This window comes from Lepidochelys olivacea (genome assembly GCF_965140295.1).
Source record: "Lepidochelys olivacea isolate rLepOli2 genome assembly, chromosome: 12".
NCBI classification, from domain to species: domain Eukaryota; kingdom Metazoa; phylum Chordata; order Testudines; family Cheloniidae; genus Lepidochelys; species Lepidochelys olivacea.
Genome location: NC_140422.1, coordinates 37,047,155 through 37,068,920, shown reverse-complemented (window position 1 = coordinate 37,068,920; position 21,766 = coordinate 37,047,155). Strand labels below are relative to the sequence as shown.

The 21,766-nt window shown below is 46.8% G+C and overlaps 1 protein-coding gene across 4 annotated transcripts in view; it reads left to right on the top strand.

The window, feature by feature from the left end:
- KIAA0513 overlaps positions 1-19,105 on the top strand; it is a 93,068-nt gene extending 73,963 nt beyond the window's left edge. For 3 of the 4 annotated variants that reach the window (XM_084644513.1, XM_084644514.1, XM_084644515.1), the window contains 4 exons: positions 7,548-7,577; positions 11,772-11,852; positions 12,832-12,926; positions 13,674-19,105. In XM_084644513.1, the coding sequence (XP_084500639.1) occupies positions 7,548-7,577; positions 11,772-11,852; positions 12,832-12,926; positions 13,674-13,723 (256 nt within the window). In that variant the 3' untranslated portion in view covers positions 13,724-19,105. The remainder of the gene's footprint in view (positions 1-7,547; positions 7,578-11,771; positions 11,853-12,831; positions 12,927-13,673) is intronic. The other variant, XM_084644516.1, reaches the window with a different exon arrangement.
- The last annotated feature ends 2,661 nt before the right edge of the window (positions 19,106-21,766 follow it).

Genomic DNA, 21,766 nt, shown 5'->3' with positions numbered 1-21,766 from the left:
CAGTTGCCATGGCTAATGCTAGAAATTAACTGCATGAAGGTCCGAGGTGCTTGGAATCCCGGGTGGAGCATTAGGGGGGAGGAGTACAGTGAAAAGAGCCTGCCCCCTCCTCCAGGCATTCTCTCTGAAGGCCCTGTCTCTGCACTTGGCACAGAGCATAGAGGGGCTTGGTTACCATAGGCTTAGATGGGTTCAGCTGTGCAGTTCCCATGGCTGTTACAGAGGCCATGTGCCTTTGGGACAGGAGAAATCCATTGAAATCATCTCTCCAAAACAGCTATGTTTGTATAGCAAATAGATCATGATCAGTCTCCTTTTACTTACCTGCCAAGACCTGAACCCAAAGTCCTGCTTTCGCCCTGCCACTGTTGACTTGATCTCCCGAAACAGAAGCAGATTGCAGGGAAATGCTCTGCCTTACGTGTTTGATTACAAGACTGCTATGGAAGTAGAACCCTGAGCTTGAGTCTAGGCAGCTAAGCCAAGGAAATAATACATTTTCCAGTGTTCTTTTTGAATACAGACACATGTGTAATTTAAGTCTAAACATTTATCCTGTTGAGGATTTGGGATCTCAGAGGTTTTCTTGTTTTTAATTGCTTTTAAAGGGACACAGTCGCAGAGCTTGGGTCCAAAATCTAGTGAGGTTTTTTTGTCTGTTTTATTTACTTTTTTAAATGCAAGTCTTACGAGAGCTGTGTTAATAGAGACCTTTCAGGGAAATGATAAAATTATATGGGAGGTTTCGTTGCTAGGATTGCAAAATCCTCTGTAGTGTTGGGAAAGGGCAATGGCAGCATGGTACAGGCAGAGGAGAAGTAGAAATGAAATCGACTCAGAAGAGAAGTGAAATTCGCCTTTCAAGTTACTCAATTAAATGTTGAAATAAGCTTCATAAATGGTGAGGAATCAATTTATTTTTTAAAATTCTCTCTGACTTAGTCTTCTGAAATGTTGCTTATAACAGAAGGTGGGGTCACTTACTTTAAAAGAAATTTTTTTTAACCTGACAATGTCCCTTTAAGAAAGATAGCATGGCGATGTGCATAAGGCACTGGATTGGGAGTCCGGAGACCTGGCTTCTGTTCCTGCTCTTCCACTGACTCAGTGTGTGACCTTGGGTGAAGCAGGTCTTTGCCACAATTTCCATACCTCTGAAACGGGGACAATGCTTCCTTACCTTTGTAGAGTGCTTTGAGATCTGTGGTTGAAAAATGCCAAGTGTTGCAATCAAGGACTCAGCTACTTACCAGATATGAAGTGCCCTGATGGACTGGAAAAGACTGGCATGTTTTCAGTACTTTTTAAACACAGACCAATGAAAGATCCTACTGAACATTAATACAACTTGCATTTATGAAGCATGAAATTAGCAGCAGCGAATGTCTCGCAAGGTCATGTGCCTTTGGCAGCTGCTCTGTGATGAGAATGCCTTTCTGAGCTAACCGGATGGCTGATTTTCCTTGTCGGCAAAAACAAAACATATATGTAATTCATACGTTTTCTGAGCTGTGGCCAGGGGTATTGCAAATATTGTTGAGGTTTTGAAAAGCTGCAGCGTCTCATGTGGCACCTCTGGGAAGGTAGGAAAGGCCAGCAGCGTAATGTGAGCCTTTGCAGGGCTTGCCGAATGAAAATATAAATCCTAGCAGGGAAAGCAGATTTTAAATGAGCAGCGTCCTGCAACTCACTTTGGGACACTGTAAAAATATCAGATTCAGTGGCTTACCTTTTAGCTTTAATTAAAGGACAGTCCGAAATCAACAGAAAGCATCGCTGTGGTTTTGTTGTAGCAGCTCCAAGGAAGGCCAAGGGGAAGCCCTCTAGACTCAGAGTAACATTCTGCGTTGGTTTGAGCCCTTCTGTATCAATATCCCTTCGTTCAAATCTGGTACCCAGCGGGTGATTGGCCATGGTAGAGTCAAGTTTCTACAAAAGGGGCTTTGAGTATCCCAGCTAGACCCAAGGATGTTATTCACAAAGGCATTTCTGGATCTTCACCCGTGGCTGCTTGTGCAACAAGCTGACCTGTAAGGCTAAACCTTACTGAGTTTGACAAACTATGGTCGCGCTGGCTTGAGGGGCGGTAGCTCGGGAATCTAAGCCTCAGGCTGGCAATTCCAAGATTCCCCCTGGAACTGCAGTTTCAACTCTTGTTTCAGCGCCTCATTCTTTCATGGCACCTGTACAGTGAGGGCTGTGCTGATTGGGAGTGAGACCTTAACCCCCTGTGTCCCTGCCCCGCAGGCAGGATGCTAATTCATGGGAGAGGAATGGTTTGTCCTACTGTCTTAGCTCAAATGGCCCCTACTGGTACATCTGCCCATGCTGTTATGCAGCATGCTGTGCCCACCCCAGAGCTGCATGCGTTTCTCTGGCGCACGCGTCTAGTTTGCAAAGCGTTTACCCTTCCTGAGGGATGAAGGGCGCAGGCTACTGTAGAAGTCAAACGTTAAGAAATGGACACAGTATTTTAGTGACTGACCTTTGTCAGAAGGCAACTGGAAGGTGGGCCATAAACTCTGCTCCCAGTCAGTCAGTGCCTGGGTACTGTGGGGTGTTTTCATGTGTGCTGTCACTGGTACCTACAGACAGACACACACAGACACACACACACACCCCCTACTTCCCTTCCCCTCCCTTCCCTTCTGTTGTGGGGAGGGATATAAGTTGCACTCTTGATATGTATGGCACCAAGGCTTTTTGTGGCGTCATTAAGCCTCAAACTGGGCTAATTCCCGCTACAGCTTTGTAGCATTCTGTTCACTACTATCTCGCTCCCCCCCGCGCACAACTCTGGTGAAGGGTCTCCAGGGTTTCAGCAGCTCTGCAGGGATGTGTGCTTTCTAGCATGGGCTAGGGCGTCATTCAGAGACTCCTATGGGGTATGAGAAAGCAGGGTACATTGCCAACTCGGGGTAAGGCAGGAATGACTTAGCCTAATTTGTGGTATTGGTTAGAGACTGTCCAAGACATAAGTGATAGCGTGAAGGCCCTTTTTCTAGTACTCAAGCCAAAATTGAGCCCTGACGTTTGTAGGTGCGGTACTTGATGGGAATGCATTACACCTGCTTACACCAGAGGTGCATTTGACACTCATTCCTGTTTGTAGGCAGGAATCCAGAGGTAATGGATTGAATCTTGAGTCTAAATCTCCTTGGAAACTCTTCTCTGCTGTGCTTAGTCATCTTACTTTGTCCCCATAGTTTTTTTTTAAAAGCGGTTGCTTCTCAGCAGTCCTTGTTAATTTTCCCCCAGTGAAGAGGTCATCCCTCTATTGGAATTAACTTAGTAACCACTTGGGAGACCCAGCTCTTCATTCTTACTGCTCTGTAAATGCTATGCTAAACTCTGCTACCGAAACTTTGCTGTAAGGAACCTTTTAGTGTTACAGACATCTCCTGGGGACTGAGATTCCCCTGGTGAACATAAGCAGCTTTGGTATGCTGTAAACATACCCTATGGTTATAGCTCTGGGCAGTAGTTTTGTCACTGAAAACTTCAAGATAAGTCCTAGGCTGATCAAAGAAAATTCCCAAATCAGACAGACAGCAGGATAAAGTTATTTCCTCTCCATTAGTGACTTAGGAGAATGTTAAACATCATCTATGAGGCATAAACATATTTCAATCAGCAGGTCCAGATAACTTCACCCCAGAGTCCTAAAAGAGTTGGCTGAGGAGATTTTTCTGGGCTGTTTATGTTAGATTTTTAATAAACATTGCAATATCAGGGAAATTCCAAAAGATTGAGAGAATACTAATGTTCTGGCAGTATTCAAAAAGGGCAAGCACGAAGACCCAGGTCAGGCCAATTAACCTGGTATCCAAAATAATGTAAAAGTTGATATGGAATTGAATTAAAGGATAGGAATATAATTAATGCGAGTCAGCAGGCTTTCATGGGAAATAGATCTTGTCAAACAAACCTGATTTAAGTCTTTGAGATTATCAAATTTGGTTGATAAAGATTACTGCGTAGATAATAATACATTTAGGTTTTTGTAAGGCGTTTGATGTGGTACTGCATGCTATTCTGATTAATAAATTAGCACTATAGAATATCAATGAAGCGCACATTAAATAGTTTAAGAACTGACTGACAGATCTCATAAACCAGCGGTCAGCGACGAATCATTGAGAAGGTGTGTTTCTAGTGGGATTCCTCAGGCAGCGGTACTAGGCTTGACACTATTCAACGTTTTTATCAATGATCTAGCAGTAAATATCCAATTGCTTTCGATAAAATTTTCAGATGACAGAAAGATTGGCAAATAAGATGAGGAGAGGGAAGTTATACAGAGAGATCTGGATCGGTCGGTAAACTGGACCCATTCAAGCAAAGTGTGTTTTAATACAGCCAAATGCAAAGTCAAGGAATGAGGGCCAGACCTGCGGAATGGGCGAGTGTATCCCAGAAAGCAGTGACTCGGAAAAGGGTTTCTGGGTCAGAGTGGACAAGCACTGAACAGGAGTTCCCAGTGCAAGGCTCTGGCCAAAAGGGCTGGTGCTATCCATGAGTGTATAAACAGGGGAGTAGCTCTGGGGATGTGATTTTATCTCTGTATCTGGCACTGATGAGACCGATACTGGAACGCTGCACACAATTGTGATCACATTTTAAAAAAGATGTTGAAAAAATTGGAGAGGGTGCAGAGAACCGTTTCAAAAAGGAATCAACGGCTGAAGAAAAAGCCTTGCCATAAGAGACTTCGAGGTCAGTCTGTCTAGCTGATCACAAAGAAGATTGAAAGATGACTTGATGACAGCGTATAAATGCTTTCCTGGGTGCCAAAGGGCTCATTAACCCAGTAGAGAAAGGCCTAAGGAAGCTGCAGCCAGACCAATGCAAAATGGGAATTAGGCACAAATTTTTAACAGTGAGGGTGATTTTACTATGGGAACAAACTACCAAGGGAAGTGATGGTTTCTGCATCTCTGGGTGTCTTCCAGTGAACAGTGGATACCTTTCCGGAGGGTAAGCTTTAGCCAAATGCAAGTTGTTTGGTAGAACACAAGCATAACTGGGTGAAATTGAATAGCCTGCGATATGAGCAGATCAGGCTAGGTGATCCTTGTCCTGTCCTGTCTGGTCTTAAAATTTATGAATCCATGAATATAGTTAAAATATAAAAGCTGACAAGCCGGGTTTTCTTCTTTTCAAAAAGAAAAGAATTCATTTGAGATCCAAACCCCCCAACAGGTGAACTCTGCAGACGTGCAGCAGTCTGAGCATTGCACGTGAGTTTCTGGTCTTGGAAAAGAATATTGTATGTTCCTAAATTGGATCCCATTCTCTATCCAGGCACTTCTGTAGTTGACTGTGAACATGCTGCAGATGTGCAGTTGGCTGATGAACACCATGCAAAAACAAGTGGTTGCCAGGATCACATTGCACATGGCCACAGTTTCCAAAATTTAGCATGCAAACTGCTGAGACACCTTGGTCCTGGCAGGGCTCGGAGACAGCCAGATCTGCTCATCGCAGCCCTTCAGACAGGGACGGCACAGTCTCTGCAACTAAAATAAAACCACTGCAAGTCCTTTTAAGTTAGGAATCAGGGGGCGAAGCAACAGGCTTGGTTCCGGCTCTGCCTGCTCCATGTGGATGCAAGGTAAGGTGGCATGCAGACGTGGCACTCACTGCTTCATAGAGAGGACTGAGATGAAAATAGGGTGAATTACCTCTGAATGGCACAAGAAGAGATTCACCAGCAGCTTCTTATCATAGCTACCAGTGATTGATACCATCAGAATACCGGTTCTAGGAACCTGCAGTGTCTTCCAGCTGTGATCATTAATGCAGGAGCGTGTACCTATTTCAGGGTTTCTCCTACGGGATTGAATGCCTCCAGCATCTCACATGTGCAATGGATTGTAAAGGGAATCGTGACACAGTGAGGCTGCAGCTTCCTTTCATATAATTGTGATGGAGGATTGAATCTGAGCAATCAAAGCAGGCCGTGGCCATCTGTCCTTTTACCAGGAACTATGGAGGGGCTTCATGCAAAAGTCACATGCAGATGTAAAACCCCTTCAGGATTTACAGCCCGCCTGGCCTGGCCTGTGGTGTGGGTGTCTGTTTCTAAAGATCTCTGTGCTTTAAAGATCATAGCTGCATTTCCGTAGGCACTACGAAATTCATCTTATTACACCTTGGGCTCTTCATTCTCAAAGCATTTTACAAACATTAATCTTTGCAGATGCCTGGGAGGCAGACAAGCATTCTCATCCCCATGGTACAGGTTGGGACACTGAGGTGGAGGGAAGTGATTGTGTCAGGGACGGGATTAGAACCTGCAAGCTCCTGGCTCCCAGTCCAGTGCTCAGACCAAGACTCTCACCACGTTATATAGTTCCTTGTAAGGTTTCCAGTGCATAACATGAAAAGGGCTTAAACTAGTCCATTGCATTAGCAACAGTGTCGGTGCCTCAGTTAAGGTTTGGCTTGGCAAAGAAAAGGCGCGATCTTGATGTCGTTCATTTTCTCAGGCATTGGTTCAGACTGGGTTCTGGTCTCCTGGTTACTCCCTAGGGTCTGGCCTACTCTGACGTCCTGACTGAGGGCGTGTCTATACGTGCAGCTGGGGTTGCAATTCTCAGCTTGAGGAGATAAACTCACACTAGCTCTCCCAAGCTACCGTGCTAAAAATAGAAGGTAGCCATGGCAGCATGAGCAATGGGATGGTTTTGCCACCGCAAGTACGTGCCCATCAGAGACCCTAGGTATGTACTCGAGCCGGCTAGCTCATCCCGCAGCTCGTGCCGCTGCAACTCCACACATCCGGATAGCATGAGTATGTCTCCTCCAGCTGGGAATCACGCTTCCGCTTCCAAGTGTAGACGTACCCTGCAGCAGACTCTCGTTGAAGCTGATGGGAGTTTGTCTGAGTTAAGGACCTTGGCGTTTGGCCCTTGGGGATTTAAGGTGAGGAGAAAAACATCTTCTGTCCAGAGACTGGTCCCTTTCGGTGTTCGACTCCAAAGACTTGCTTTATAGATGGGAGCTTCCCTTTGAACTGTTCACCTGCTCTGGAGATGCAGTCTTGGAGGTGAGAGATCATTGAGTGTGCACAGCAGTCACTGATCCCCTCTGACCAGGCTAGAAAGACACACTGGGTCCCTGCAGTGAGACACTTTCCCCTGACCTTCCTTTTCTTAAAGGCCTCCAGGGGATAGTCTGCTTTTGTGAACGCCTTTTCTCACCAGGCTGGGTTTGTATCTCTCAGTTCGCAGCCCTCTGGGGAAGGAAAACCCCTAAAGCAACAACTGCCTAAAGTCCTTCCCCAGGGCGGCTGGGGGCGTGTAGCAGGAATGTTTGGTTTCATGCTTGGTAATTGCTTTGGAAGAACAGGAGCAGAGTTGAGATAACCGGGAAGGCGATTTTCCTGCAAGGGGGAAAGAAAAATAACAAAAATCCTTTTTTCTTCTCTCTGCCTATAATGACTTTTCTTTCTTTCATCTGTTCTTCTCTTTTTCTCCATCCATATATCTTGCATGATCTTTAACATGTAACCTTTGTTGACCCTGTTTCTGCTGCCACTCCAGAGGGAACACTGGAGAGGAAGAGGAAAAGAGGTGTGTCTGTCCGCATTACTTTGTTGCATTTTTACAGTAGCATTGACTCGCTTCAGGTCCAAACTTTGCCACCATGGTAAAATGTCACGGGTGCAGGTTGGGCTCAGAAATGCCACCTGTTCCAATGAGAAATGGGCACAAATTCAGATCTGGCTCTACCTGCAGGAAACGGGGACCGGGCTAGCAGTGAGACTAAAGGAAAACTGTCTGGAAACAATTATATGCAGAATCCTCAGATGTGGTAGATTTTAAAACAAAATTTAATCACAGGCCACTGCATTGGGGTGTCTCGGTAATGAACTAGGTCCGTGATGGATAGAGTTGATGGTTTGTACTTCTGTTCTCTTGTGCCATCTCATACACTGGCAACTGTGATATGCTCCAGTTTCATGGGCAGTTTTTGGACACAAACTGAGTCTCCTAGCATAGACGGGGAATGTCATTCTATCCTCTCTTCCTTATTTTATTTTTTCCTTTGCTACTGACTCTGTGAAATGGTGTGGTCTGGTGAGCATTGCTTTTTTCGCGTTCAGTTCCTGATGCCTGTGCGGTTCTGAATCAAGGTATATTCGATCCCCTGCCTTAGTGCGTTTCCAACACTGCTGTTGCTTTGAGGTTGTGAAAATGTTTTGCTGGTTTGAAATCTTGCCTTTTTATTTATTTTATTTTTTCTTTAAATCGTGACTTATGGGGTTTTTTTTGGTTTTATTTTTTAAAGTGCCCATTAGGGGAAGCTAGCAAGTTGCACTGAGAGTTATGTTGTTGAGCTTTACAAGTTCAAGAAACGATCTACTGGGGATCAGAGTCAAGAACAGACTGGAATCTGGGGCTGGGGAGAGATTCTTTGATTTAAAAAGAAATTTTAGATCTTGATGTCTGATCCTGGAACAAATCGTTTTAAGTGACAACAAAAAAAGCCTACCTGAAAAAAAGACTAATTGGAGTTCATAGATAAGTTCTTGAAAGCGCAGCTAGTGTCTGTTAGGGGAAGGAAATCAACTCAATTTGTGTAAGCAGAGCACTGCTCAGATTAGTTGCCTATTGTGAAATTTACCCGTGCACAGGCCGAGATTAAATGGGACTTTACTGATGCACAGGGCCTTGTACATCTTATTTGCATGCAGAGTGGGGTGAACTTCAACCCTCGTACATCACAAATCACACTGCCGACCCGAATTGGACATGCACCTGCTGAGACCTGGAGTTCTCGGTAGTCCAACATCCTGAGCTTGCTGGTGCATTGCCCTGCTGAGGAGCTATAATATTCGAAGCTCATTTTGCAGAAATATCCTTTCCCTAGTACATTTTAAATAACATAGTCAAATCTCTAATCTACATGCCCTTCTAATAGGGATTAAGTGAAGAAACAAATGGATCTTTACAGTGGCCTTTTGTGCCAGTATAAAGATCCATGTACTTAAGTAGAGACATATTTTTTCCTTTGCAAACATGTTATTCCTAATCCTAGACCTAGAAGTATCATGAATCTCCCTTGGTCACTTTGATCTTGTTTTCTCTCAGCAAGAATATACGAGGAGGGCAGAAAAACCTAAATACGCTTCCTCTGTAACTGGGACAATGAGATCTGTCAAATTTTGCTTCCAGCGTTCAAAGCACCTTGCTGATTTTCTTTTCTGCCCACCCCCTGGCAGCCTTCAGATTTAGGTGCATATTTTGGTTGCTATCGTGAACCTGACCCTGACAGACTTTGTGCTTTTAAACATACACCTAAACATTCTAGTATGGCACAGAATTTGGCCACACAAACTCCACTGAAGCAGCTAAATCCCTTGCAGTTTATAGGCCCAATCTTGCAAAGCTGTCTCACAAGAAGTGAACATGTGAGGAAGGGCTTACTGGATTGGGCCCTACCTGGAAGCAGTCTGAGATAACTGGCTATTCACCAGTCCTAGCAGGAATCGACACTTGTTCTAGTTAGGGTGACCCAGTGGAATTTGCTGAAAAGATACTCAAGTGCCACCATCTATTTCCAATTGAAGCAGCACCTCCAACTCCAGGTAGGGTGCAGGAGAGTTAAATGTGCGGTGGACGTTTGTGTGCTGTTCCTTTTATTCTCCTTTTGTCTCTCCTCTGTTATTTCTTCTTCCTGTTCCTTTTTCCTTCCCTTTTCTTGATCCTCTTCTGAGCCTTGTATGTAACCCCCCACCGGACTTCTGTTTAGTGGAGGGCTGTCTGAAACCCTGACCTCCGGGCTTCCCCATATGCATGTATTACATGAGTGTAATGAACATACCTAGAATGACTTGTGTCCTGGCATGATCGTGGCTTTGTGAAAGACCTACTTGTAAAACATCTGTATGGGGAGCCCCACAACCTCCTACTGTTGGTTAGTTTTGAATGCACACAGTAATCTTTCACAGCAATATGTGAGCGGGAGCATACAAAAACGGTGCTGGCTATGACCGAAGTACAATAGGCTGATTTGTATTTGATCAAACATGTCTAGATGGACTTGCACCTAGCTCCTGGGAATAATGTCACGTTCTCCAGTAATGAAATGCTCGGCAAGAACACAAATGCTGTGTGTATTCTAGGTAATTGCATCTGGCAATCCACTCAGTTTTTCTCTGCGCTTCTCACTAAGGAGAGAAGGGAGTGGATGCAGACTTGTTGGGTAAAGAGCTCAAAATACAGTCCAAAAGGTGCTGATCCACCAGTGCTGTTGGGTATCATCCCCCATGGCGCTTGCACTTCAAAGGAACATGCATCCGATGAAGTGAGCTGTAGCCCACGAAAGCTTATGCTCAAATAAATTGGTTAGTCTCTAAGGTGCCACAAGTCCTCCTGTTCTTTTTGCGGATACAGACTAACACGGCGGCTACTCTGAAACCTGTCATTATTTCAAGGCTTTGTCAGTTCCCCCAAATGGGACCCCAATTCAACACACGTAGATTGTTTTAAAGCTTTACTATTTTGAAGGTGAAGTTGCCAGAGACGAACTGAGACTGCATCATCTAGCTCAAAATATTCCTCGGCGAACGCGGGCTACATGGCTAGCGTTGCATACTGAGCCCTCGGTAATCCTCACGGGGAGGGCTCTTGCGTCTCATTTCAAACGCCCTCGAATCAAACTCCATTGATTTGTCAGCTCCCTTCTATCTGATGATTGCCGGTCCACAAAGCCTGTCGGACCTCGCCCGCAGTGGCCCGGTGTGACATGCCGTGCAGCCTGATCTGGAGTGCAGAGCGCAGCATCGTAAGCGAGGTAGTTGCCCAACTGAGTCGTGTGACTGCTGCCCATGGAAAAAGAGGCATAATCAATGCCTTTTCCCTTGTTTATTTTTTTGTTATCCAGGAGTCCAGATCTCTCTGCATCTTGTTTTTTGGGGGGGGATTGGGGGGAACCTTGACTGAGTCCTGCTCTAAGCCCCTGTCTGTACCACAGCAGCACAGCCACGGCACTGGAGTGTAGACGCTTCCTGCGTCCACAGAAGGGGTTTTTTCCAGCAGTGTAGTTAATCGACCTTCGCAAGGGGTGGTAGCAACACCAGCAACGGGGGCGAAGGCAAACTAGCTCTGACGCACAGGGCATGACATTTTTCACAGCCCTGAGCCATGTAGCTGAGTGGATCTAATTTTTAGATACGGACCCGGCCTAAACACAGATGTTACACCAAATTAACTGAATCCATGAAACCCCCCGCCCCCTTTAAACTAGCGCAGGCTTGAATGTAGACCAGGCCTGAGATGTGGGTGAATACTTTACCTTCGGGGCTCCTGCTTTCAGGGACTGCAGCTCCCAGACGGTAAACCTCCAGCACCCACCCCCTTCCCAGTAACAGTGGCATTAACGGCAGATTTCAGAGCTGCGTGCTGATGTGTCCCTCCTCTCAAGCTCATCCATTTGCCATTGGTGTAGGGACTCGTTTTCATGTACAATAAAGCAAGGTCGTGCAGATTTCCCTCGCAACTGCAGTAAATACCTACAGTATCTGCCAACTCCAGCTTAGGGGAGGGTTCAGCCGTTTGCCCAGAAGAGAGAGAGCAGGGCAAGGAGGCAAGTGTTCTGCACCTGTAATCTCCTCCAAGCTGCTGTGATCTATTCTTCATCTTCATCGGCTCCACAGTTCCTACAAGGGTCTCGGCAGCCCGCAGGGTTTGGATGGATGTGAGGGTGGGGAGGGAAGGCTGCACGGTGACTTCCCGCTATAAGATCTCTTCCTGTGGTTGCAGGGAGAAGTGGTGTCACATGACCCAGGAGGAGCGTGACGACAGCCTGCGGTTTAACGAGAACATCACTTTTGGGCAGCTTGGGTAAGGCATGCTCTAATTGACTGATAACGCCTGCATCTGGGTGGCTAGAAGGAGCCTGTCCATTGTCGTCATGGGAAAAATCTCAATAAAAATGGATGGGAACAGAGCTGCGAAGCTTGGATCGGGGCCCGAGCATTCAGGTTCAGGGCTTTGGGTCGGGTCTCTTTCTGATAATGAAGACCGGAAATTCAGTCTACCCGAGGGGATGAACAGACTGACGCCAAAGTGAAGGGGTTGCTGGGCTATTGGTGTTTCCTTCCTTGATTAAACCGCTTCGGTGGTGGAGCCGAATGCTCTCACTCCTGTACTGAGACTGTCCATTCATGGAAAACACTGTAGTGGTTTTTTTAAAATCTATATAAAGATACTCAGAACCAGGATTCTAGTGTCCAGGGTTTTCCAGCCCCTCTTCCTCATGTCTACTCCCTCCTAAGAGCAAACACGAGGATTCTCCAGCCTTGATAGGAAGAAATCCACTAAGTTCCTCTCGCCCGTGGCTTGGGCTGGGGTTGGAAGAGCCCTCCCCTTTGCCCTTGTCGCTCTTGTCAGGTGGGGGCTGAAATGGGGGGTTTGCTTGATGGCTGCGGTGGGTGGGGGAAAGGAGGAGAGTTCAACAGACACCCCCAGATTGGTGGAGAAGGCGAGAGGCTCTTTGCAGCCATCAGGGGGTGTACGCTGGACTCTAGAGCAGGGGGTTTCACCTGTTCCAGACCAGGACCCTTGCCCCGTGTAGCAATACGGGAAGGGCAGGGTATGCCCAACCCCTCTCCCCCCGCGACTCCTGTTCCAACCCCTGGACTGTACGGGTGTCCGATCACAACACCACTGCCTTTCGGGGAGTCCCAGAGCTGAGTTCTGCGGTTGGGGCCGGCCCTGCTGGCTAATGTTGGGGAGTGGTGCAGTCCTGCTGGAGTTTCCCATGAGAGAAGGGAGGGGACTCTTTGCAGTGCCCGTGCCATGTGTCTCGCCTCTTCCCCAGCACCTTCACTCACAACATGTTGGCGTTTGGCCTGAGCAAGAAGCTCTGCAACGACTTCCTGAAGAAGCAGGCCGTGATCGGCAACCTGGATGAAGGTAGGGCAGGCCCGGGGGCTGTGCGCGGGAGCCCAGCACCACCTCCTGGAGGGAAGGGAACGTGGCTGGTGGGGAGGAGGTGGGGAAGTAATTGAATTCCAAGATGGCTTCCATTCCCAACACTGGCTCCTCCTACTCTATGGCAAACTCCAAATATTTCACCGTATTTTCACTGACGCTTTCTGAAATGCTTGGCACATTTCTTAATGTACCGGCTGGGTCCGATTCGGAGTGCAGCTCCGTTGGAGTCAATGGGACCAGGCCCCCAGATGGGGTCAACTGCTATAGCGCCAGTGAAGTTAATGGCCCCAGATTCCCTGCTGGTATGAACTGCTGCAGTTTCGTTGGAGTAAATAGGGCCAGATCCACAGCTGGTGCAAAGGGGCACGTTGCCGTTGATTTCAATGGGGTTGGAGCCCCAGCTGGGGTCTATTAATGTAGCTCGGGGCGATTACAGTGGAGAGATGCCACTTCACACCAGCTCCCAATCTAGCTGTGTGGATCATTGGTTTGTTTACAGTTCAAGACTCACGTGGGGGAACTCCCCATCCAGTAGTTTCTAAACCAAATAAAAAACAAAAATGTTGCTACCTTGCTAGTTGTGTCACTGCCTTGATTTATTTAAAGAGCCCCCAGAGCCCTTAGGACAGAATCTGCCCCACATGTGCGACCCACTCTCCCTCTCCTTTCATCTTATCAGAACGATAAACCCTGGCGTCACAAACGCATTTTCTCTTTGCATTGCAGAGCAAAACAAGCTGCTTAGTGATCACATTGAGCAAATGGCTGCCGAATAGCCATCTGGCCTGTGTCCGGCGTTTGGAGCGAGGCGGAGAGGCGCGGCAGTGGGTGTGGGTGCGGAGTGGGAGGACTCCTCCGAGACCACCCGCAACTGAAGATGGGCTACGTAAAACCACCGCAATAAACCTGCATGATTGTCAGCAAACCTTAGCGCTGCGCCGTGCAGCCCGTAGAAATAGGAGCTCAACAAAAGCAGCCCTTTTCAGATGCTCCGTCATCCCAGAGCCCCGTCACATTGTCCGAGTCTAATATTCCAAGAGGTGTTTTTGTCTGTAAAATGGAGTAACTGCTCAAGATCCCTGTGTGTTTATGTGGGCTCGGGGGAAGGGCAGGATTGCTGTATCCCAGGCTCCAAGGAGGTGCCTTGCACTGGCCATGCTGCTGAAAACTGTTTCCTGATGTGACTGCTGCAGTAGCCAACAGCGGATGAGATCAAAAGATACTGTAGGCAGGGTGGGGGGTTGGGTGTAAAGGGAAGGAATAAAATGGTAGCACTATGGGCTTGTTACTTTAGAAGGTTGGTACCCAGTGGCTAATCCAGGTGAAAACAGGACTTTAAGGCCCCCAGCTCCGAGATCAAGAGCTGTGTCCTCCTTGTGGTGCGTCGTGCATTGAAAGTTTATCCACGACAGCTGCACCATGCCTTTTGCTCTGGCAGATTAGCAGCTGCTGCAATAGGAACCAGCCTTGAGATCAGAGCAATCTGTCCCATCTTCTGGTTTGACCTGCCGTTCTGCAGTGAGATGGGCTGATGCCCTTGCAGTTTGTACAGCCCTTCCAAAAGGAAATGTTGATTGCTTCCGTTATTGGGGCTAGAGAGGGAGAGAATTCTTTAGTGACAAAATCTGGGCAGATGGGACCACTCTGGTAAAGGGTAGGAGACTGATCTCGGAGCCGCTGCAGCATCTTTGATGTCGGTAGTCTGATTTTGTATCAAAGTGCATTTCATTATCTATCTGAAAACGTCCCTCTTGGTCTGGGTGATAAGCAGGCATACAGAAACTCATGCAGATGTCTCTGCTGCAGTCAGAGAAATGCAGCATCTGGCTAGCCAGCCCCCTCCTTTAATACGAAGATTCTTCCAAGGTGACCCTTTGAGAACTTTACTGTATTTGCTTCAAAGGAACGCGGGTGACGTTTGTACATCTCAGTGTGAGGGCAAATAAAGGAACTTCCTTAGTACGCTGGATAGACTGGTGGCAGCCTTGTGCGGGGGAAGCTGTAGTGGTCCGTCAGCTGGAGAGAGGAGGAGAGGGGTTGCTTTGCTTGGTTTCTGTTGGTAGAGATGGTAAAGCTGTAGCAGGACGACCTTCTCCCTTCTGCCTTTCCTCTTGCAGATTTTAAATTCTGAAAATCCTCCAGGTGGCGCCTTCCCACTGGGAGCTGCTCAGCAATGGCAGCTACCCTCTTCCCCAGAGCTTCACCCCATATCAGTTTGCTTGGTGGAGCTGGGGAGTGTAGTTCAAGGCTGGGACATGGAAATATATGGGATGTGAGAGTCTGGCCCCCAGGTGCGGGAGGAACTCTGGGGCAGGAGGCAACCCAAAAATGATTGGAGCATGGCGTGTCCTTGTGACTTTCCCTAATGCAAAAGAAACCCGGGTTAATTTTCCTGCTAACCACCGCTTCCAGCCACCGGTCTTCCAGACGTACCAGACCAGACTGCTGCATGTCTGTCTGTCTACTTTTAAATAACACGTCCCGTTCAGGTATGACCTGCACGCCTCCGGGGTGCGAGTGAGTCACTCGGCCTCTGGGCTTTCTCAGTGCCATGATACAGATTGTGCTGTTCTTGTTCCAAGTGGAAACGAAATATTAATCTTATTATTTTCCCACAAATCTAATCATCCTCGGTTCTCTTTCCTGACCCCTCCCGTACCAATCAGCTTCATGAGCCATCCTGAAATGGCCTTGTGTAAATACTCATTTTATTCCTGGCCTTGAGTGACTCCAGCCTCCCTGGATATATTGTAATCAGTAGAGCAGAGTACAGACTTTCATTTCTTTCTGGGTCCCTTGTTACCAGTGTGGCATGCAGTGTGTGTCAGTGAATCTTGGGTATCAAGTGTTGAGAGAGGGATGGAGTGACTAGAATTATCTAGGTATAATACCAGTGACTTTAAAAGAGGTCACAGACTTTACTATATAAACCTTTTTTTTTTTTTTGGTAGGGGCAGATGGCTAGATAAAAATGGGAAACTTGTAGCAAAACTCAGGGACTTTAGAGATCAATGCTGGAATTTCGTCTAGAAAAGCGTTATGCAAGGGAAATGGGTTTGCTTCTCCCTTGGGAAAATAAGGCACGTCGGAAGCCCGTGTTAAAGGCTGTGGAGCACGGCACAGAGACATGCAAAAGTCAGGCAAGCTGTGAGCCCCGTCACATGCTCTGTGGCTGTCAAATAAGAATTTACAGCCTAGCACACGCTAATTTCCAATAGAAATCGTGCAGTTGTCTACTCCAGAAAATGAAATGCTGCTTGTGTTGTGGTGTTCAGGTGACTATCTTGCTGGTTGTGTTCAATGCTTCGTTTCTCTTCAAAAGTATTACCTTCGCTGACTTCTGTGTTTACATGAGCCTGCGTTTCAAGGGATGTTTGTCCAGGGCTGCTCTGTGCCATCAGTTACGTACTGTAAGATTCATAGTGTTGGAGGTTTGTTTTATTGCAGCCGCTTGACTTGTTGGCCCTGCAGTGTTACTTCCTGAATCTATAGATTGGTATTTAACATCGTGAGTAACCTCTCTGCGAATATTCCCAGTCATGTTGAGATTTTTAAGTGTGCTGTGTGATTATTCCTAGCCCCCAAAGCAAGCCAGTAATCCTAGACTGATGCTCGGGAAATGAAAAAACGTCCTACATAGATGTTTGTAAAAGTGCTAAAGTCTCCTTGGAGTGTCGGAAGCAGCGGCATTCGATGTTGGGTATGTGACCAAATATTGTGTTCGTGAGCTCTGGGGTGGGCGATCCTGTTCCTGCAGATTGCAAATGCAGTCTATCTGCCTCTTCCGATCCATGCCAGTTTTGATGTGTCCATGTTGTCGTTAGTTACTTACTACTAAGACTTGCTGTTCGTCATGGTGTTAATAGGAGAAGTCCATGCTTCGGTCCTGGGTTAAAAGGCAGAAACCACGACTAAGTGCAAATGAGAGAGATCCCAGAGCAGTCTAAGGAGAACGTGCTTTAGGGTTTTTTTTTGCAATATTAAGTGGGAACAGCTGAGTAGCACAAGACAGTAAAAACCTCTGTGTTCCCTACACCTCCCAGAGTCACCTCTTTGCCCATGCTATCTAGCTAATGCCCTTGACACCCACAGCCCAGTTGCCAAGTGCACTCGCCCACTGTCACAATCCCCTACCTCAGCCTTTCAGGTCAGAGCTGCTTCGTGCCAAGTACACCTCCGGGGAATACAGGGTCCTGATCACTGCTCTCTTGTGGGGCTCCTGAGACTCCCCTCCCCTGTGGAATGTGGGAGAACTGGGGCAGTCAGGCTCCCAGAAAGCTTGGCAGATGCTTCCCAATAACCCCTCTCTCTCGGAGACACCCAAGGAGGAGGTAAGAGGGGAGTCATGCCAGCCTTGTAGGGTCCTTGTCCCCACTTGGAAAAGAGGCAGACACCCCCAATCCAGCAGCCGTCCATGACGGATGGCCAGCCTGACTCATGGGGCTGTATCTCCTCTCCTGTGGCTGTCCAGCATATGGACGCAAAGGTCAGCTCCTTGCTTGCTGTTGGATTGGGAGTGGACACCTCTGCTCCAGGATCTCCAGAGTGCTCTGCTGGAAGAGAGGCTTGGTTCCCTACTGAAGTTAAGTTAGGAGACCATTGTCTGCGGACCAGCTAGCCGGTTTGGAGAGAGATCTTGACTCCACTAGCCAGGGCCACCGACGCACTCAAGCCATATGCAAAACTTTAAGCATGTGACTAGACCTACTGACATCACGTGATTAAAGTTGCACGCATATGTACAAAAGCACTTGACTGGCTCAGAGCCCCCAGACCCAATAACCTTTCCCATCCGTTGTTTTAGTTTATGAACTTTATCCCCTTTCTTCTTCAAAGCTGTGTCTTGGGGGGTAACCTCCTGCCCCTCAGCACCATGCAAGGTCATGGAGCGATGAGGATTTTAATGTCGCGAGACTCATCTCCATAGCAAGGAGCTGCTGAGTCAAACCCTCCCCGTGATTACCGGCCTTGGGAACTGCAGCACCTGTTTAAAAAAACAAACAAACTGTGACAGCCTTAAGGCTTCAGAAATGAGCTTTTCCTTCCCCAGGTGCCCCAACGCTACCCTCCAGATCCAAGTAGAAATGAGTTGACTTTGGTGTGTGTCAGTGTTTCTGGCATAGGCTGAGTCTTGCGTTTCTGAGCCAGAGTAAGTGCAGTGATGAGTGGGGGATGGGGCTGTGGTGAGACCCATTCTAAAATCCCCTCTGTGCCGCATGGAGAAAGGGCTTTGGCAACGTCAGTTTCAGGTTTGAGCTGCCCAAGCCGTGGAGGTTGGTTTTAGATTTCACCCTGGAGATGCAGTAGAAGAGATGAAGGCCCACTAACTAGCCTATCAGGGAAAGTAGCCCCCAGCCGACATGACCAGCATCCCAAGACAGAACTCAGCCTGGGAGAGGGAGTTTGACAAAATGGCCTGTTTTTCCCCTTTGAGATCTCTTGAGACACATGAGGAATGATTGCAGACCTCCGAGGTGGAATGAGAAGGGTTCCAATCTGTGCAAATACGCTGCGGTTGAACCCCTCGTTCTGAAGTGTGTAGCATGGCCAAGCATCTCGATTGTACACATTACTTCTGGTACCTAACCCCCGGGCGGACTCCTGTGGGATGTGCTTATCCGTAATTGTGCTGATGTGTTACTGAACTTGGGGCAAAGCCAGGCCAAAGAGAACTGGAGCGCGCACGCTGCTCCATCCTGGTGCCCAAAGGGGATGAATTTGAAGGTTGCATCACCTAACTGAAATTCAGTGATTGTGTCGCTTTCCCAAGGATTGCTGGTATGGGATGTATTAGCCTAGAATTGTATTGTTTGGGGAGAAATCACTGCTATAGGAATGTAGCCTGCACTTAGAATTTTATTCTGCTTATTGGTGGGTTGATGGACATAGGGGCAGCTCCAGCAGTTGGCTGGTAGCTGATGGTCATCAAAGTGTAGCGTACAGTATGTCTGATCTCAATCTGTCTGTCTCTCTCATTTTTTCTTTCCTGAATTCTGCTGTTTTCTTCCAACACTAGAAAAGTTTAGCAGTGAAAACATGTTGTTTGCACGTGTATTTTTTCTAAAAAATATAAAATTAAAAATTGTATGCAAATGCAAAGAAAATGTTTAAATGTATTGCCCCACGTTACAGAATGTTTGCTTCCATTGGGGTTCCAAATGCCGTATTTTACTCTTTATATAAATATAATTATATATATATTTGGTCTGAGTTTGACTTTGACACTGTATTTAACGTTGTTACTGCCATATCATGGGCTGAGGGTGATTGTTAGACAATTGATGTGTTGTACTGGGATCATGTGACTTGATTTCCCAAGGGATCTTGGTTTAAGGATTTGTTTGAGACTATTTTAAGCCTGAAGACCGAGGGGGTTAAATTATGCATTCCTGTTTTGGACTCTGGTGAGGGATTAGAATAAATGGTCTTTAAACCCCCCTTCCCCCCACTCACAATCAACTATTACATTGAGCACTTCACTGTATATTAAGCACGGTGAGCGTTTTGGGTTTTGTAGCAATGTCAGTGCGTGCAGAAGCAATGTCCCCATTCTCCCCACCTTTTCCCCATCTGATTATTTGCAGTATTTCCCCCCATCTCATTCCATTCAGTCATCCTCCTTGCTCCTCCTTGTGCTCACCTGCTTTTTACAAACGATAATGTTGTTGCACCTTTTGAAAGCATGAGCATTTGCCCTGGAGCTGTCGAGGCAGCAAAGCCCGATTTATTTTTCCCCTGCACTGAGTCTTTTTGCGAATGGCCTGAAGATCCCACCATGGAGACGGGATTTTTAGAAGCCCCAGGACATTTCACTTTGCTGTATTTTAAACAGCAGTTATTCAATGTTAAGATATAAAAAGAATTTCCTTTGAATAATGGGCTTTAAGTCTCATATTCCCCCTGCCGTTTAGCAAATCTAACCCAGGAAGCTTGTTTAAAACTCCTGTATCCATGTGGGGAATAATCTGCAAAACTAGCCTTGCAAACCTATTTCCATATCGTTTCCATACATCTGCCGCCTCTCCCTCCGCCTGTAAAAATGGTAATTGTCCTTGCCAGTAAAATCAGTTCCCAGATGATGCTTTGCATATACAATAGGCTTGAACAAAACTGAGCACAAGATTTCCTTTGTAAGCCGCTTAAGTCCCCGCCACAGTCCCCAGCTACCACAGTGTGTGCACATGGGCCCCGACACCTGATGCAACTTGTCCTCTTCTCTGAATGGTGGGGCTATAAAATATTTCCTGAGGGAGTGGGCAGGAGGAAAATGGTTTCCAATGGGAACAGAAGTTCTGCACTTCTAGGTCACTGGTTCAAATTTAGCCTGACTGGTGGGTACTGGCCAAGTCGTGTCCCTTTTTGTCAGCTCTTCAGTGACTAGTGTGAAACAAGTTGTTCTTGGACCATTTCCTGCTGGATAGGTGTCCATAACACCAACGTTGCACCCACAAGCCGCATGGCTGCCGGCAGTCTCTGCAGAGAGTTATGGGCTATTGAGACTAAACTAACCTCTCCCCTTAGAACTGGTTCCTCCAAGGTGTGTTGGGAGGACAGGCTAGGGAAAAGTCTGCAGCCCTGCTCCATGGATAGGTGACGTGTACAATAGAGTTGTCAAGCCAGCTCCTTTCACCAGTACTAGAATTGCATCTGCCCACTGCGAACCTGAGCAAAATTTAGCACGTTAGTGCAAGTGGTTTGAGCTGGTGTCATTAAACACCTCAGCCAGTAGGAGACTTACCCATGCGTCATCACAGATGTCAGCAATATGTTCGTCGAACTGGAGCTGAAAACTGTTCGGGGCTAGGGTCGATGCGACAAACCCCTTGCCCACACCACTGGTGTAGGATGTGAGACTTGGGAAAATGCTTCCTGCAAGGGCTAGCACCTGGCTTGCCCTGACTCTTCCATTAAACAGATTTCAGCATGTATTCATGGAGAACTATAGTTGCTAATTATTCTCAGCAATGAGTCAGCTTCCTAGTGTTGACAGGGCTGACTGGTAACGCGTCAGGCGAGGTAGTTTTAACCACACAATGTGGGGGATCACGTGTCTCATTTTCAACTCAGACCCCCAATACTCTCTATTCTTCATGATGCTGGTGAAAAAACTTCCTCATATGCTTAATTTTAGGCACTTGAGGACTACATCAGCGCAGACGGTGACTAAGGATGTCAATGGCACCACCCAACTATATATATATAAAATGATGGGGTCTAAATTAGCTGTTACCTCTCAGGAAAGAGATCTTGGAGTCATTGTGGATAGTTCTCTGAAAACATCCACTCAATGTGCAGTGGCAGTCAAAAAGGCAAACAATGTTGGGAATCATTAAGAAAGGGATTGATAATAAGACAGAAAATATCATACTGCCTCTATATAAATCCATGGTACCCCTCATCTTGAATACTGCGTGCAGCTGTGATCACCCCATCTCAAAAAAGATGTATTGGAATTGGAAAAGGTTCAGAAAAGGCCAACAAAAATAATAAGGGGTATGGAACAGCTGCCATACGAGGAGAGATTAATACGACTGGGACTTTTCAGCTTGGAAAAGAGATGGCTAAGGGGGGATATGATAAAGGTCTATAAAATCATGACCAGTGTGGAGAAAGTAAATAAGGAAGTGTTATTTACTCATAACACAAGAACTAAGGGTCACCAAATGAAATTAAAAGACAGCAGGTTTAAAACAAAAGGAAGTATTTTTTTCACACAACGCACAGTCAACCTGTGGAACTCCTTGTCAGAGGCTGTTGTGAAGGCCAAGACTATCACAGGATTCAAAAAAGAACTAGGTAAGTTCATGGAGGGTAGGTCC